Raw genomic sequence first — 13,784 nt, 5'->3', positions numbered from 1 at the left:
GGAACCATGGAGAAGGTTGGAGGGGAGATGGGAGCAGATTCAGGATCTTTGGACCAATTTGCATAAGGAAACATCTGAGACACTAGAAAACAATGGAGAACACAAGGATGTACAAAATCCACATTTGGTAGTTTTCAAGTCTCACTACCAGTAACACAGTGCTCTGACAGTTATGTTTTTGTTTGTTTTTATTTAACTAGCTAAATAGACAAATCTGAGTGATCATTCCTCCTCAAGTAAACTGAAGTCATTTATTTCAAAAGACAAGTGAGAAAACAATAAAAAAAACGCACACAGCCACGAATTAACAGGGAAGGAACCCCATAGCATATAAAAAGCCCATTAATGGAACAGCATCATCATATTTTAAGTACAGCTTTCGGTAGAATGGAAACAGAACCATTGTACCTGTGGCACAGGTTGCTGCATATATCCCTGCTGCTGGAGCACTTGCTGGCTGACAGGGTGGCTAGATGTAGAGTAGCCTTGAGTAGAAACGGGTTGGCCAGAGGGTGGTGGAGGTGGAGCAGCTGCGATGATATAACCAGACTGCTGTGGGGGCTGGAGGACAACAGTGGACTGGAACATAGTGGTATGAGGTTCAGCTGGCTCAGCAGGTGGCTGACGGGCAAGACTCATATGGCTAAACTGTGATCCTAGGCTGTCTTGCTGTAATTGTTTTTAAAAAAAGCAGAAATTACATTCTCAAGTACTCAAAGAAAAAAAAAAAGAATAAAAGAATATATCACAGTAAGTAAAAGGCAAATTGCTCAGTAAGTAAAATTTTCACATAGGAACGTCTCAAATTACTGCACATTAGCAACATCAGCCAGAGAGCAAGAGGAAAGATGATAGCACATGATAGAACAGCAGCAAGTTATCTTCAGGGCTGACAGTGGAAAAGAACATCCACATCGGGAGACTTTACTCACTTTACTTCAAGTATTTGATTTTTTGGCTCACATCTGCCTCTATCTACTTATTGTAAGAATTCAATTTATTTTCTGATTGGACTCCAAAGCTGGAGTAATAACATCAACCCCCAGTTAAATCAGCAGAAGGCATCAGTATTGCTACAGTAATTTTGGTTTAATTTTTAATTTTCAGTTAATGAGGCTCTAATCCTGGATAACAAGAGCCATTAGTCTAGCTTGTTATTATACTACATACTTGTCATGCTAAAAAAAAAAAATCAATCCTTGCAACAGCTGCAAAAATCTATTCTAGTGGCTACCCATTATCTGTATTTTATTAACAACTGGAGCTATGGTACTGACAGCACTGAGCACTGCAGGAGTCTCATGGAATATGAAACTCTATTACTGTAACCCCAAGCATTTTTCTTTTCAAGCAATTCAGCATCAAATGGATCATCAGTATTCAGAAAATAAAAAGTGATCTCTAATAAATGATCTTTTGCTAAACATGAAGGTTCACACTTCAAAAGTAAACTCCAAACGTGAAGAAACTCAAAAATTTTAAGACCTGATTCTCACTGAGATCATCCTGAAGAAAATATGAGTTAAGCAAGACTAAGTTCAACCTCTGTCTTTCATGGATCTACATTCACATTGCATGATGAAATTTTCTAGTTTCAAGGCTAAAAATACTAAACACTAGAAATATGAATTTGCACTTAAAACTTTATTTAGAATACCTTTACATCTTAAAAAGACTTATTTTTATCGTACCAACTATTTAACTTGCCTTTGTCACTTCATTTTTAGATGAAGCCTATTAATGCAACCATACTACAATGGATTTTACATTCTACTTCCCCTAATATCTACTTTAGAGAAGAGACCCTGATGTTTAGTTCTGATTTAACGTTACTTGTACAAATGGCTAAAACCCCACCACAAGTTTATTTCTGTTATACACTGAATACAAGTGAATTCTGATCTGGTCAGTTCTTCCCACAATGACAGGTACAGTACAAGCATGATCAACCACTGAAACACGGTATTGCCAGGCATGGATAAAGCAAACTTTCCTGCTACCAGCTATGAAGGTGTTCAATTTAGACTATGAGCCTAGACCATCAATCCTTTTCCCTATGTTATGTAAGTTGCCATAAGTAGAAATACATTTTTGAAACTGACAGCACAATTAGTACTTCATCTCATTTCCTGAATGTGAAATGGTTTGAAACTATTATAAACCTGGGGAAGTTTCATTGTTTTAACAAAAGTATGCCTAACAATGATTGCAAATTACAGCACAGAAACCTAAGCTATGTTTGAACTAGCTGCCACAGGCAGCAATTTATTCATATGCTAAAACTGCGTAGGAAGCTCACATTGGTTAATTACCTTCTCAGTTAATGAGATGAGAATGGTTAAATTATTCTCAATGCAGTTCACATGTATTCAAACTCTAAAACACCTTGAGAAACAACACTGCTAAAAAAATACACCCTTTGTGAGGTGCAATTCCTTTTTAGGATTGTATACCTAAAGTACAGATAACACTTAAAATTTTAATTATATACAGCCTATTGAATTCAAATCTGTATTTATTACTAGACGATGTTTCTGATTAATACCAAAACCAGTAACAAAACGCTCTGAATACATTCTAAAATAGCTATTGTATAACACGTAGAGCAGCATGGGAAGTTGGGAAGCCTCAATTTTTGACCTGGACCCTAGTTCAGATTCTGCTTTGGGTAACTTTTCTCCTTTCCTAGGCTTCAGTTTGTCTTGGTGCTAAGATTCTTAGTGAATATCATTTTTTACAAAAAAAAAAAAAAGACTATTAGATTTCATTTTCAGTTTCCACCTATTAAACACTGAATACTCCTGAACAGGGAGTGTTAAGAGTTCTGGCAAAGAGGCTAGAAAATGTAACCACAAAACAAAAACAACAACACAGCACAGCTGATCCCTGAAGAGAGATTAGGGGTCAGCAGAAGAAAGAGCAGACAGATAGCAAGAGGAAAGGATGAAGTTAATTGAAAGGCATAAAAAAGGTAGTGACTGGCTAACAGAACTTTGAAAAAGCTTTTCCTTTACAAAGGAAAAACATTATAAATCAGCATATACAGGTATATAGGAATAGTCCAATTGTATGTGTTTCTGTTGAACTTGAAATTTAGAGGGTAAAACCTCAAACTATTTTCAACCACTCAGGTAATATTTTACTGTGATGAAGAAGCCAGCTAGTCATTACATTGCTATCACACACCATTTACAAACAACCCAAGCAAAGGTCAGCATCCACTAAAGATTAACCCATGCAGCGAGGAAATGAACAGAAGATATAATACCACAGAATATTGCTGGGTAGAGGAGACTGGCAGGAGCGGGGGTGGATAAGAGACTGCAGAGTACTGAACAGGCTGGGAAGAAGGCTGCAGAGGCCGGATAGGCTGAAGAAATAACAGGTTTATAAACATGGTTAACATTAGGAGTAAGAGACATGAAAACAAAGTCAAAGTCTTTTGTAATAGAAAAAAAGCAACCGTGCTCCAGTCTTTACCATAGAGGGAAGGGATACATTTTTTCCCCAATTAAATCAAGCTGAAGACTGAACAGAATTAAAATAAACGTCATTTTCCATATCTGTCTCCCAGCAGAAATGCATTTCCTTTATTTGTTATACAAGCTATAAAATAAGTCAAATTGCTTCTATTTAGCATATACTATTTCTGAAAGAGATTGTTTTGAAATTATAAATAAGAATTACATATGCATTCTAAATGCAAGTTATTTCAAAGCATCTAAATACAGAATGAATCTAGTACTAACCACAGATTAAAACGTATTACTTTCCTTTATCCAACAATACTGAAATATTTTATATGCATTGGGGTTATTTTAACATCAGACAGCTATCACTGCTAGTAATATTTTGAGCAGGTTTAACTCCAGCAGCCATTGAGAAGGCAATTATAGAAGTAGCAAAAGATTTGAAAACTACAAATACTACACACTTTTGTAGATCAGACAGGGAGAAACTGTACAGATGAATCTTTTTTCGAAACAGCCCATCATTACGGTATGACACGCAGGTAGCCTGAACAAAGGATTTAAGCCAAGGAAAATGGACAAGGATAAAGCCAGATAAAGTTCTATAAATAACTTTCTGACAAAATTTGAGAACAATTTGAAAACACCACAGGAGACTATAGGCAATACCATGGTGCTTGAAATAGCTGCTGTGAAAAGAGGTAGAACCCTCCTTCTCCTGCCTATAATACACTGCTCACTTTTCTTTTGTTCTTCAAGGGCTGAGTCATCTTTAATCTGGCTTATTTTACCAAATTCCTCTTGTGCAAAATGAAAAAAATAAAAACGCCTGTTCTTCAGCATGGGGTTTTCTAAGTAGGGTAAGCCAAGGTGCTACCAAAGAGGCATTCGTACCCACAAGTCCTAAACTACCTCTTTTGTGCCACCGTACTGCTTGTACGGTATGGCCCAGAATTCATCAGACTGAAAAATAACATTAATGAAAAGAGATTTCAACTGGATTAACTCCCTTCCCAGTTTGCTGACTATGTGACTGTATGCTAGGGGTGTGTGTGTGTGACTAAGTGTGACACAGGATGTACCCAGAACTCCTTTTCCAGAGCCATCTAAGCTTGCTATATTCTTGATACTGTAACATTTTCACTATTTTTTTTTTTTTTTAACATTTCCTGCATTCATATGAAATGGCTGCCTACCACATCCAGTTATTAGGAAAACTGATAGTTCTGAGGGTTGTGGGGAAGAACTCCAGCCACACATTTCTGCAACTATTGCTGCTGCTTTAACATATGCGTCACAGAGCAGCCCTACCAATCCCTGATTATCAGACAGCAATATGACAGCATCAACCATCAGTACACAGCATGTGTTTGACATGTGCACCTGTGAGAGGATGTGATTAGCTGCTGACTGTTGCTGAGGTGGTGGGGGAAGAGGTGGCTGTTGTGGAGGTCCAGGCACTTGGGTCCTAACGGGCTGCTGAGGCATCGGAGGATTGTACACAACGGGAGTGCCATCTGGATTGAGGAAGGGCTGACCTGGGAAGTTGAAAAAACACAACCAAAGACAGACCAAGTATTAGCCAAGTTTGGAGAAAATGAAGACAAATGTATTTACAGTAAGCAAAATGAATAAATTTAATACAATTTGAAAATAAAGCTGCACTGTTTCATGCCAAATCCCCTCAACTACATTTAGAATAAGAATAGCCATGACTAAAAGGGCCTCCGTTGGCAAACTACATGCTGTTAAGACACACAAGTGTTTAAAGTAAACAAAGAAACCCAGTCTTTACTTAATGAACACTAATCAATATTTGTCATACCCTGCTAAAAACTCATTTTTATTAAGCAGACTGAAAAAGTGTCAAGAGTAATAAAGGAACCCCCTAATAAAAATACTGTTTTAAGAACCTTTTAAAAGACAATTAAATGAATCTTCTTTAATCAGTTTGAGTACTCGACATCTTAAAGGCAAACATTTTTATAAAATATATAAAAAACAGTACCTGCAATTGCACTCTTATAACTGCTAGTTAGTAAGATTAAAGTACTCTCTTCCCCTATTCATAGATGCACTGGCTCTTAAATGAAATAAAGCAACGATTCTCCTATTTAATAGTCTGCATCTTCAGAATTATACTACTGGACTACTGCAAAACTTTTAAAAAATAAACTTTTTAAAGTAAATTGTAAGCAAACAGTGATTAATTTGGTTGTGTGGGTTGGGGGAAAAAAAGAACCAAAGGAACAACAGATTAGTCAGCAAGGGCCTGTGTTTAGGTCTAGCTGCTTAATGACACGTAGCTTGCCTTGGCTCCTTTTGATGCTTAAGAAGGTCCAAAGACTCCTGTAAATTTTTCCCTCCTCCAATATAAATATTTTCCTTCGTGGGATTCTTTCCAGAGGCATAAGCTGAGACTAAAGCCTTTGCATCCTAGCCCGGGTCCTGTTAAAAGCAGACTGTAATGCTCCTTCAGACCTCTTCATCCCACCCCATTTCAAAGCAACTGGCCAACACTGAAGTTACTGGGGACAGGACTGAGGCAGCTGATGTGAGAGACAGAAAGCACATGCACAGCTACAAAAAGTAAGCTGCACAGACGCTGCAGGTGGTGAAGCTATATTCAATATAGCTTAATGGATTTCTCTTTAATGGTCAAGAATTATGAATATTCATATAAATAAAGAATGGGATTTATTTCTTTCTACCACTTTCTAGCAATCCCTGGAGCCTAATGTGTTTCCTGTAGCGACTGAGTAAGAGCTGTCTTTTCTCAAGTACAGTCTTCAATTGCTAAGACCAAGTCCTTTGACATATGACTATGAGATCTTCTGTCAGAAGTGCTGAGAAACTAATCTATGGGTTTTGAACCCTGACTGTCATTTGGAACAGTAGAGCCAAATGAACAATTACAGAATGTGATGATGCCACTACATTAGAAATCAAAATCTTAGCTGAACCGAGATACTCCTTGCTCCAGAATTGTACTTTAGCTTCTGTTAGTCAGTAGATATTAAGATAATCTTCTATCATGAAAGAACATTAATGGCTGGTTTAAATACATTAAAAATAAATAAAATATAAGAATTGTCGCAACTCGAAAGTCAAGCTAATTTAAATGAACATCGAACAGTCAGTTCTACAATCCTGCCTTTACTTAGGGGGGTGTGAATAAAAAGAATGTTTACAGATGAAAACGCTTTTACAATTACTTCTTTCTCTGCCCTTCCTCACTGCTGTATGTGGAAGCCTCACCAATGTCACAGGGAAAGTGACCAATACTACAGGAGGAAGAAAGCGAAACTAATATCACATGCAAAGCGATGACGTATAAGTGAAATTAAGATGACTCAAAAAATCACTAATGAAGCTGTCGTGTTTTTAGATGCAACTACTTTCTAACTGACAGCGTCCTTCCTGCAATACCTGCAGTTATCTGTTCTGTTGTTCAGCAACTCCAAAGACTTCAGCGTGGTCATACTATAAACTCAATGTAAAAATGATAGCCAACATTCTTCGTATTAACGTAAACCACAGAATACTCTAGCATACACAAATTTATTTTTCTAGCAAAAATTTATCACTAATCACATTTGTCTTCACACAATGGAAAATTCACAAATAAGCTGTGCAACAAATCCATCAGGACCGGAAAAGCCAAGTCAGTAGTGCTATGTTCAGAAGCTGGATATAAGACAGCAAATGCACCCCCTCCAAATGCAATGGCTATCTAGGAAGATGATACGCTACAGATAGTCAGCTATAGACATCTTCTAGCAGGACCAGCTTTAACTATTTGTTTAGAAGCTTTTAAGAACCCTTAGGTGGCATCCCAACAGGCGGAATCATTAACTAAAAAAGATTCTCTAGTTTCTTATGTAAGAATGGCAATTGAGTTATATAAAGAAAAAACGTAATTCATTTCAATACAAAACTATTTAATTTCAGGAGAGAAATAATTTAATAAGTGACTATTTTAGCAACACTAGTGAGAAAAATTTAGTTAAAAAAGCACATGCAATTATATTTAAATATAATAAAGTGTAACTACAAAATGATGGGAGAGATCCTAAAGTATTTCCTTGTCTACGAAGAAAACAAATCTTTGGACTATGATTATATTTTAATTTTAGTATAGAGATAGGTTGCACAGAAAAGGTAAATACTAAATTTCAGGATTTCTTAACTTCTACAACCAAGTTAAAGTTTTCCCACGTTTGCTATTTTTTTATTTAAACCCAGACAAGTAGTTACACATCTCTGCATCTATATAATGAAGTATCATTCTCCCACTACTTATTGAAAAATATCAGTATTGGCCAAATACACCACGAGTTATTTAATTTTGTTTTAAACTGAAACAGACGTTTAAAAATAGCATGTCATCTCATCCTTACTTCTTTCTCCTGGATTAAGTCACTGTCATGAGTATACAGAGAAAGAACGTGTGTTGTGACAAAATGAAGGATGATAGATTCTTTCAAGTCAATGTGAATACTTGCTCAGGAGCTCTCCCCTCCCTGAAACTCTTTTACATTAGCACTGGAAAAGACTTTTCCATCTCCCCACAAAAAGCTGAAAAAATGAATTGAAATTATTCTGTGTTCTGGATAATAATCATAGTATTTTCATAGTTTGTGCTAGTCACCATTAAGATACTATGCATAAATAAAAACTAACTGCAAAACCCAAGTGAATTTACGTATCCCTTTTATCCAAGACTCATGCTCTCTTTTTAAAATTAGTACACTGAACAAACACACACACCAAAAAATAAAAAGAGACAGGACAATACTGAAATTAAGTCTTATGTAAACACTCGCACACTTTGGTCCAAGTTCTCAACTGTAACAAGAACATCCACGAGCGGTACCAACCTGTTTGTGGGTTGATCAGAATACTGCCAGGTGGTATGCCTGCCGCTTCCAAGGGAAGCAAAAAGAAGCTAGTGCTAGTAGGTGCCACTTGCCCATTTATGCCACCATCAAAGGAAAGAGAGTTACTAGTGCTGACAGTTGGATAGACGGCAGGCGTGCCATGAGAAGGCTGGCTTAGAGCTGGCACTGGAAGAGGCTGCTGGGTGTGAGAAAGAGAACCCGTGGATGACCCTACACTACTAGAAGACTCTGAACCTAGGAAAGGAGTAATGAGAAATTGTTTTTACCTAGAGACAGAAACATCATGCTCACTTTATATACATATATGTATATGCTTCATAAACGCTTACCCTTAAAGCTTAGCATAAACACATTAGCAAACAGTGCCCTTCCAATGACATCCCCCTTTATCTCCCCTGGAATGCCATTACAAGATTCTTTCTGTAAACTAAGGGTCAGTTCAGCACTGCTTTGCACTGTGATCATCTCTAGACCTGATTTCTGCAGAGATAATATATCCTTGTATATATGTACATATGCTACAGTGCAGTTCTTCCACAATTCATATAACCAGTTGCTCACATATTCCCAAATGATGCACGCATCCATATTGATGTACCCAAGGGTCCGGGTACACCAGAGCTCTGCACACGCAGGATTGATTGCATGTGTGCAGGCCATGGGGTACCACAGATGCAGGCAGCCAAATGTCCCTTAAGATGCACGAGCTAAATTTATGTGCTTAGACATAGCCTGCACACAAGCAATGACCACTTTTTGTGCCTACTCGATGTCAGATCTGTCTCACCTGCTGGACAAATTGCAGAATACTAAAAACCCCCAGTACATCCTTTTTTTTTTTTTTATTGCTGTTCTCCCCCATCATCCCAATTTTCAGGCTCAAATTGAGAATGGCGCTGAAACAAGTTAAGGCAATATGGTAGCTTTAAGAATAGCCTAAAGCAACGATTCAAAGTTTGAAAGGAATAGAGAAGAGCTTAATGCAAGCAATTATTTCACAGATATGAATGGCTATAACCATTGCAAGGCAGTGGAGAACCAGACCCTGAGCTTTCTGAAAGCCAACGCATGCAGCCAAAAGCAATAATCCAGAAGTCCAATACAGAGTGTTCTGCAGAACTGCACTGTCTCTAAGTATACCATTTAACATACTTTTTAGTAAGTCTTTGCTATGATACTTGCAGGACTTGGAAACAGAATATCGTTGTTTACACTAAAGAGCTCTTTATTAGCAGCCTCTATACAATCTAGAAGAGAAAGCAAGACTCAAACAGGGCTGTGATGAAATTTATCTACTATTTTAAGTCACATTACTGTCCTTCACAATGAATTGTAATTGCAACCATTTTGTTAGTATAAAAAATGAGTACAGCTCAAAGCATTTGCTGATGCTGACTGCTAGCCTTTGTTCTACTGCTAGATAAAGTGAAATTCAAAGCTATCGATTGTAAATGGGGCAAAACAGCATATCCCAGCTGTTAAACAAGCCTCGCTTGACCAGAGTTACTTTGATTTGATTTGTTTACAAATTCATCCACTTCTAGATTATGTAGAGAAATTTGACTAATGCCATCATAATTAAAGTCAATTACACTCTTATCAAAATGAACAGGAACAATCCCAATACATGCTAAATCACCACCACCTGTAGCTGCAGTGAAGCATCAAGACAGGCATCCTGAACTTGGAGTGTTAACTCTCCGAATGCCAAAATAAAGTTTCCAGCAACATTTTAAGAATTCATTTATGTTTTTGCAATTTAGAAAAAAAGATTTCTAAGAATATACACGATGGCACAATTTCAAAACATAGGTAGAAGTACTCTTGGAATACATTTTTATACAAGTACACAGTAGACAAACAATTTTTACTGCATTAAGATACAAGTGTGGCCGTGTACTACTACTACCTATGAGGTAGTGGTGGTTTCAGGGAAAGCAAAACCTTAAACAGTTTCTACTTAGAAATAAGTTTTATAAATAATAGCAAAGCCAAGCACAATACAGACAAGACATTCTGCTTTTTTTTTTTTTTTGAAGTTCTACTTCAAAATCAGAAGTAGCACACCTGTAACCCACCTATCCACTTCAAGCCTCAAAATTCTCCACAACCAAGCTCATTTATTGTATCAAATTACTTTAGCATTCAGAATACAAATATTTACCATATTTCATTCTGATCTACAGAATTGTATCCATATTTTCTGAGATTGTTTTGACATTAGTTACACATTAGCACACCTTTGAAACCCAAAATCTTATAAAATTAATATTTTTCCCCAACATTTCTGAATCTTACAATTAAACATTGGTTTGATTTTTTCAGCAGTCTAAAAATTAAGTAAACTTCTTACATTCTGACAATGTCACCAAAAGACATAACAACAAACATAACTAACAATTCATAGGCTTTAATGCTGTTTTTTTCCTAGCTAGTAGGATAGCAGCACACTATTTCCTAAGACTGCACAAAGCAGCTTTGCCCCACTGAAACTCGAGTTGAACTCCAAATAGATTTTTATTTTGTATAAAGTACTTATGTTGATAAGTACTTTCAAATCCTTTGTATCAGATGAAATGCATTTAGCTTAAAGCCATCTGTAATGCATTTTTAAGTTCTACTTCCAAAGACAAAAGTCTTCATTTAATTTGTAACCTGAATTCTAGTTCTCTGAGGCAGTTTTGCACTATAGGCCTAGGTCTGTAGTCAGCCCATGTATGCAGCACCCGCTGCGTCCAGAGGGAGTTGTATGCATGGAGCACCCACAAGACTGAGGCCTCTACTTATGCACACATATGCAATATTCATCATGTCTCAAAGCATCAGATACTTCATTGCTACAGAAGTATGTAGACGTACAGATTTTGTAATACCTGTCTTAGACAGCCTGCCTGTGCTTTTGCTGCTTCCAGAGCTATCTCCTCTTGTCAGAACTGATATCCCACTGAAGCTGCTGGCTTTCGTTACAGCTGGCTTCAGATTGCGGATGGAACTATCAGAGTCGGTGCTGCTCCAGGGACGGGGTTCACAATACTTCAGCTCATTCTCAGTACTGCTCTGATGGCTGTTGGCTGATCTCCCTGATGTTTCCTTATTGATTCTGTAAGTTATAAACTAAACTTTTAGCACAAGCATCAATTGCAAAATAAGGGAAAAGAAAAAAAAAAGAAGAAAAAGGTGAAATGCATGCAGAATACTTTGGGATTTTTTTTTTAAAGAATGCATCAAATACCTAAATATCTGTCGTCTTTGTTGTGTACTATTAGTTTCTTCCTCCTGGATTCTGTTGACATTTTAATAAGATAGCTTAATATTTATTAAGAAAATAGAAAAACAAAACAGAATTGAACTGCAAATTCTCTTACCTTTTATCAGTGAAATAATTCTCTTGGGAACACAGGGACTGAGTGGCAAAAAAAAGTGTAGAAATTACATTAATGGCATCTGGAACCCCTGCTACAGCACAGTAACAAAACAAGGTGCAATTTAAAGCCTTTTATATTATGTATGGAGTTTTATAGCCCTCTCTATATATTAAGCTGCTTGAGAACAGCCTTTTTGGTGAATAATTCCATGTTATGGGGAAAAAACAATATAAGACGACCTATGCACAAGAAATAAAAGATAATTTTAGAATAGTTACAATGCTATTATATTTGTATCAGTATTTTTCTGAAATTGCAGTTCTTTACAGGGGGCCTTTCCTCTCCTATGCAACTTCCAGTTGATGTGTGACTGCACAAGTCTGCTAACTAGACCTTGGTGCCCTTTCTTCTTCTTGAAAGCCTGAACTAATACTACTGGCTACTGCAGTAACTTTACCGAACTCATTAGGTACAAACACAGATACAGTTAAAAGGAAAGAGAATATATGATCAAAAAGGCTATTAACAACTTAATGACTTCTAAGATTTGGTAAAAAGCTTTCTAAGGGTACAACATACAGTAAATGAATATGCAAAGTGTCATTTTAAAACTGGAACTCCATCCTTTTGTAACTAGGGTGAACAAAAAAAACATTTTTGGAACATATTTGCATATAGCAAATTAGCCTCACAGAGCTCATTACACTTTCTTCAGAGTAAGAATCAGGTTTTGGATGCATGAAAGCTACAGGAAATGTCAGAAAAAGTGGATTATTAGAAGTAACTTTTTTCAAGACAGTATTTCAGTCAGTATTATTTAAAATACATATTACTTGGGAAAAAATGCAAAGCTGAACTACAGTTTACAAAGTGGCATTGTATGACAGTCTGGAACAGATTAATATATTTTTATGGCTTGCACAACATCACCACCACAAACCTACTAACTACATTACAGGTGCAGAATTTTCATCCTACTTGGTAACTCCAGTCAAGAGACTGGAATTCCAGATTTCCAACTCAATTTTCACATGTGGGAATTCAAATCATTTTACTGTCACTATTCATAAGACCCATTGGAAATAGACAAGTGAGAAACAGTTATTTAAAATAAGCAAACAAAAGTTATTGCTCTGAGTTATACTGAGTTACCTGAACTAAACTTAAATTTCTGTAAAGGGCAAGCTTTTGCATTGAAGTAGATAATACTAAATAATTCACCAAAATCATTCTTGAAGGTTGCCTGGGCTTCATGCAGTAATGGTTAAAGAAAGATTTTTCAGTGACTTTGATAACATTTAAAACTCACTCAAGCCACATTAATGTTTCTTATCTGCTCAGCCCTCTTCAGATACAGAAAGTTTCCTGGAAAGAAGCATCTCCTAACAAAAAACAGAAGCACACTCGTATATATGAAGTATTCGTACATTAAGATTTTCTTTGATACATACATCTTGTGCAAATATCCTTTCTCTAGCTCTCTGGTATTCTTCTTCACGTTCTTCTATTGATTTACTTCTTCTGTCATCTTTTAATCGTATTCTCATCTAAATTAAGTGATAAAGTGTCAACTTCTACATGAAAATAGTACAAATAAACAATCAATTACAACAAATTGAAGGGAAAAATAATCAATATGGATTTACCTGGTTGTCATCTTTGTCTAAACTAGAGTTATCTCTTTTAAGGATGTACCGCTTCTGAAAATCATCACCCTTCTCATCCTTTATATGCTCACAAAACTTTTGGTCAGGTCTATGAAAAGTTGTTAGAAAGAAAAGATTTATGGACTTGTAAACATACACTACACACAGTGGAACCAACTGAAATGCATTCAATATATTTAATTGTCTAACAAGTGACAGATTTGGGTTGTCCAAACAATGAAAAGGTACCAAAAATACACGCTGTTGTGTACGCCTAACAGCTCCTGTTCCTGAAACAGAACAAACCTGCTTTTAAATCTCTTCCTCCTTCAAAACTTTTGCTTCAGTTTCCAATTAAGGTGGCAAGCAACCATGCCCTTGGGGAAATCAGATGTGTTCTTG

At 36.5% G+C, this 13,784-nt stretch overlaps 1 protein-coding gene across 12 annotated transcripts in view; it reads right to left on the bottom strand.

Moving 5' to 3' along the window:
* The window catches only part of R3HDM1 (R3H domain containing 1), a 78,449-nt gene that overhangs the window by 14,881 nt on the left and 49,784 nt on the right, over positions 1-13,784 (bottom strand). For 5 of the 12 annotated variants that reach the window (XM_035331963.1, XM_035331971.1, XM_035331970.1 and 2 more), the window contains 9 exons: positions 13,383-13,491; positions 13,188-13,283; positions 11,737-11,774; positions 11,604-11,654; positions 11,245-11,471; positions 8,351-8,605; positions 4,854-5,008; positions 3,269-3,370; positions 409-669 (listed from right to left, as the gene is read on the bottom strand). In XM_035331963.1, coding sequence (XP_035187854.1) covers positions 409-669; positions 3,269-3,370; positions 4,854-5,008; positions 8,351-8,605; positions 11,245-11,471; positions 11,604-11,654; positions 11,737-11,774; positions 13,188-13,283; positions 13,383-13,491 — 1,294 coding nt within the window. The remainder of the gene's footprint in view (positions 1-408; positions 670-3,268; positions 3,371-4,853; positions 5,009-8,350; positions 8,606-11,244; positions 11,472-11,603; positions 11,655-11,736; positions 11,775-13,187; positions 13,284-13,382; positions 13,492-13,784) is intronic. The other 7 variants (XM_035331966.1, XM_035331972.1, XM_035331969.1 and 4 more) reach the window with 5 other exon arrangements.

This window comes from Oxyura jamaicensis, chromosome 7, assembly GCF_011077185.1.
Source record: "Oxyura jamaicensis isolate SHBP4307 breed ruddy duck chromosome 7, BPBGC_Ojam_1.0, whole genome shotgun sequence".
In the NCBI taxonomy this organism is placed as follows: domain Eukaryota; kingdom Metazoa; phylum Chordata; class Aves; order Anseriformes; family Anatidae; genus Oxyura; species Oxyura jamaicensis.
Note: the sequence above shows the minus strand (reverse complement) of the source record. Positions and strands in the feature narration are given on the sequence as shown.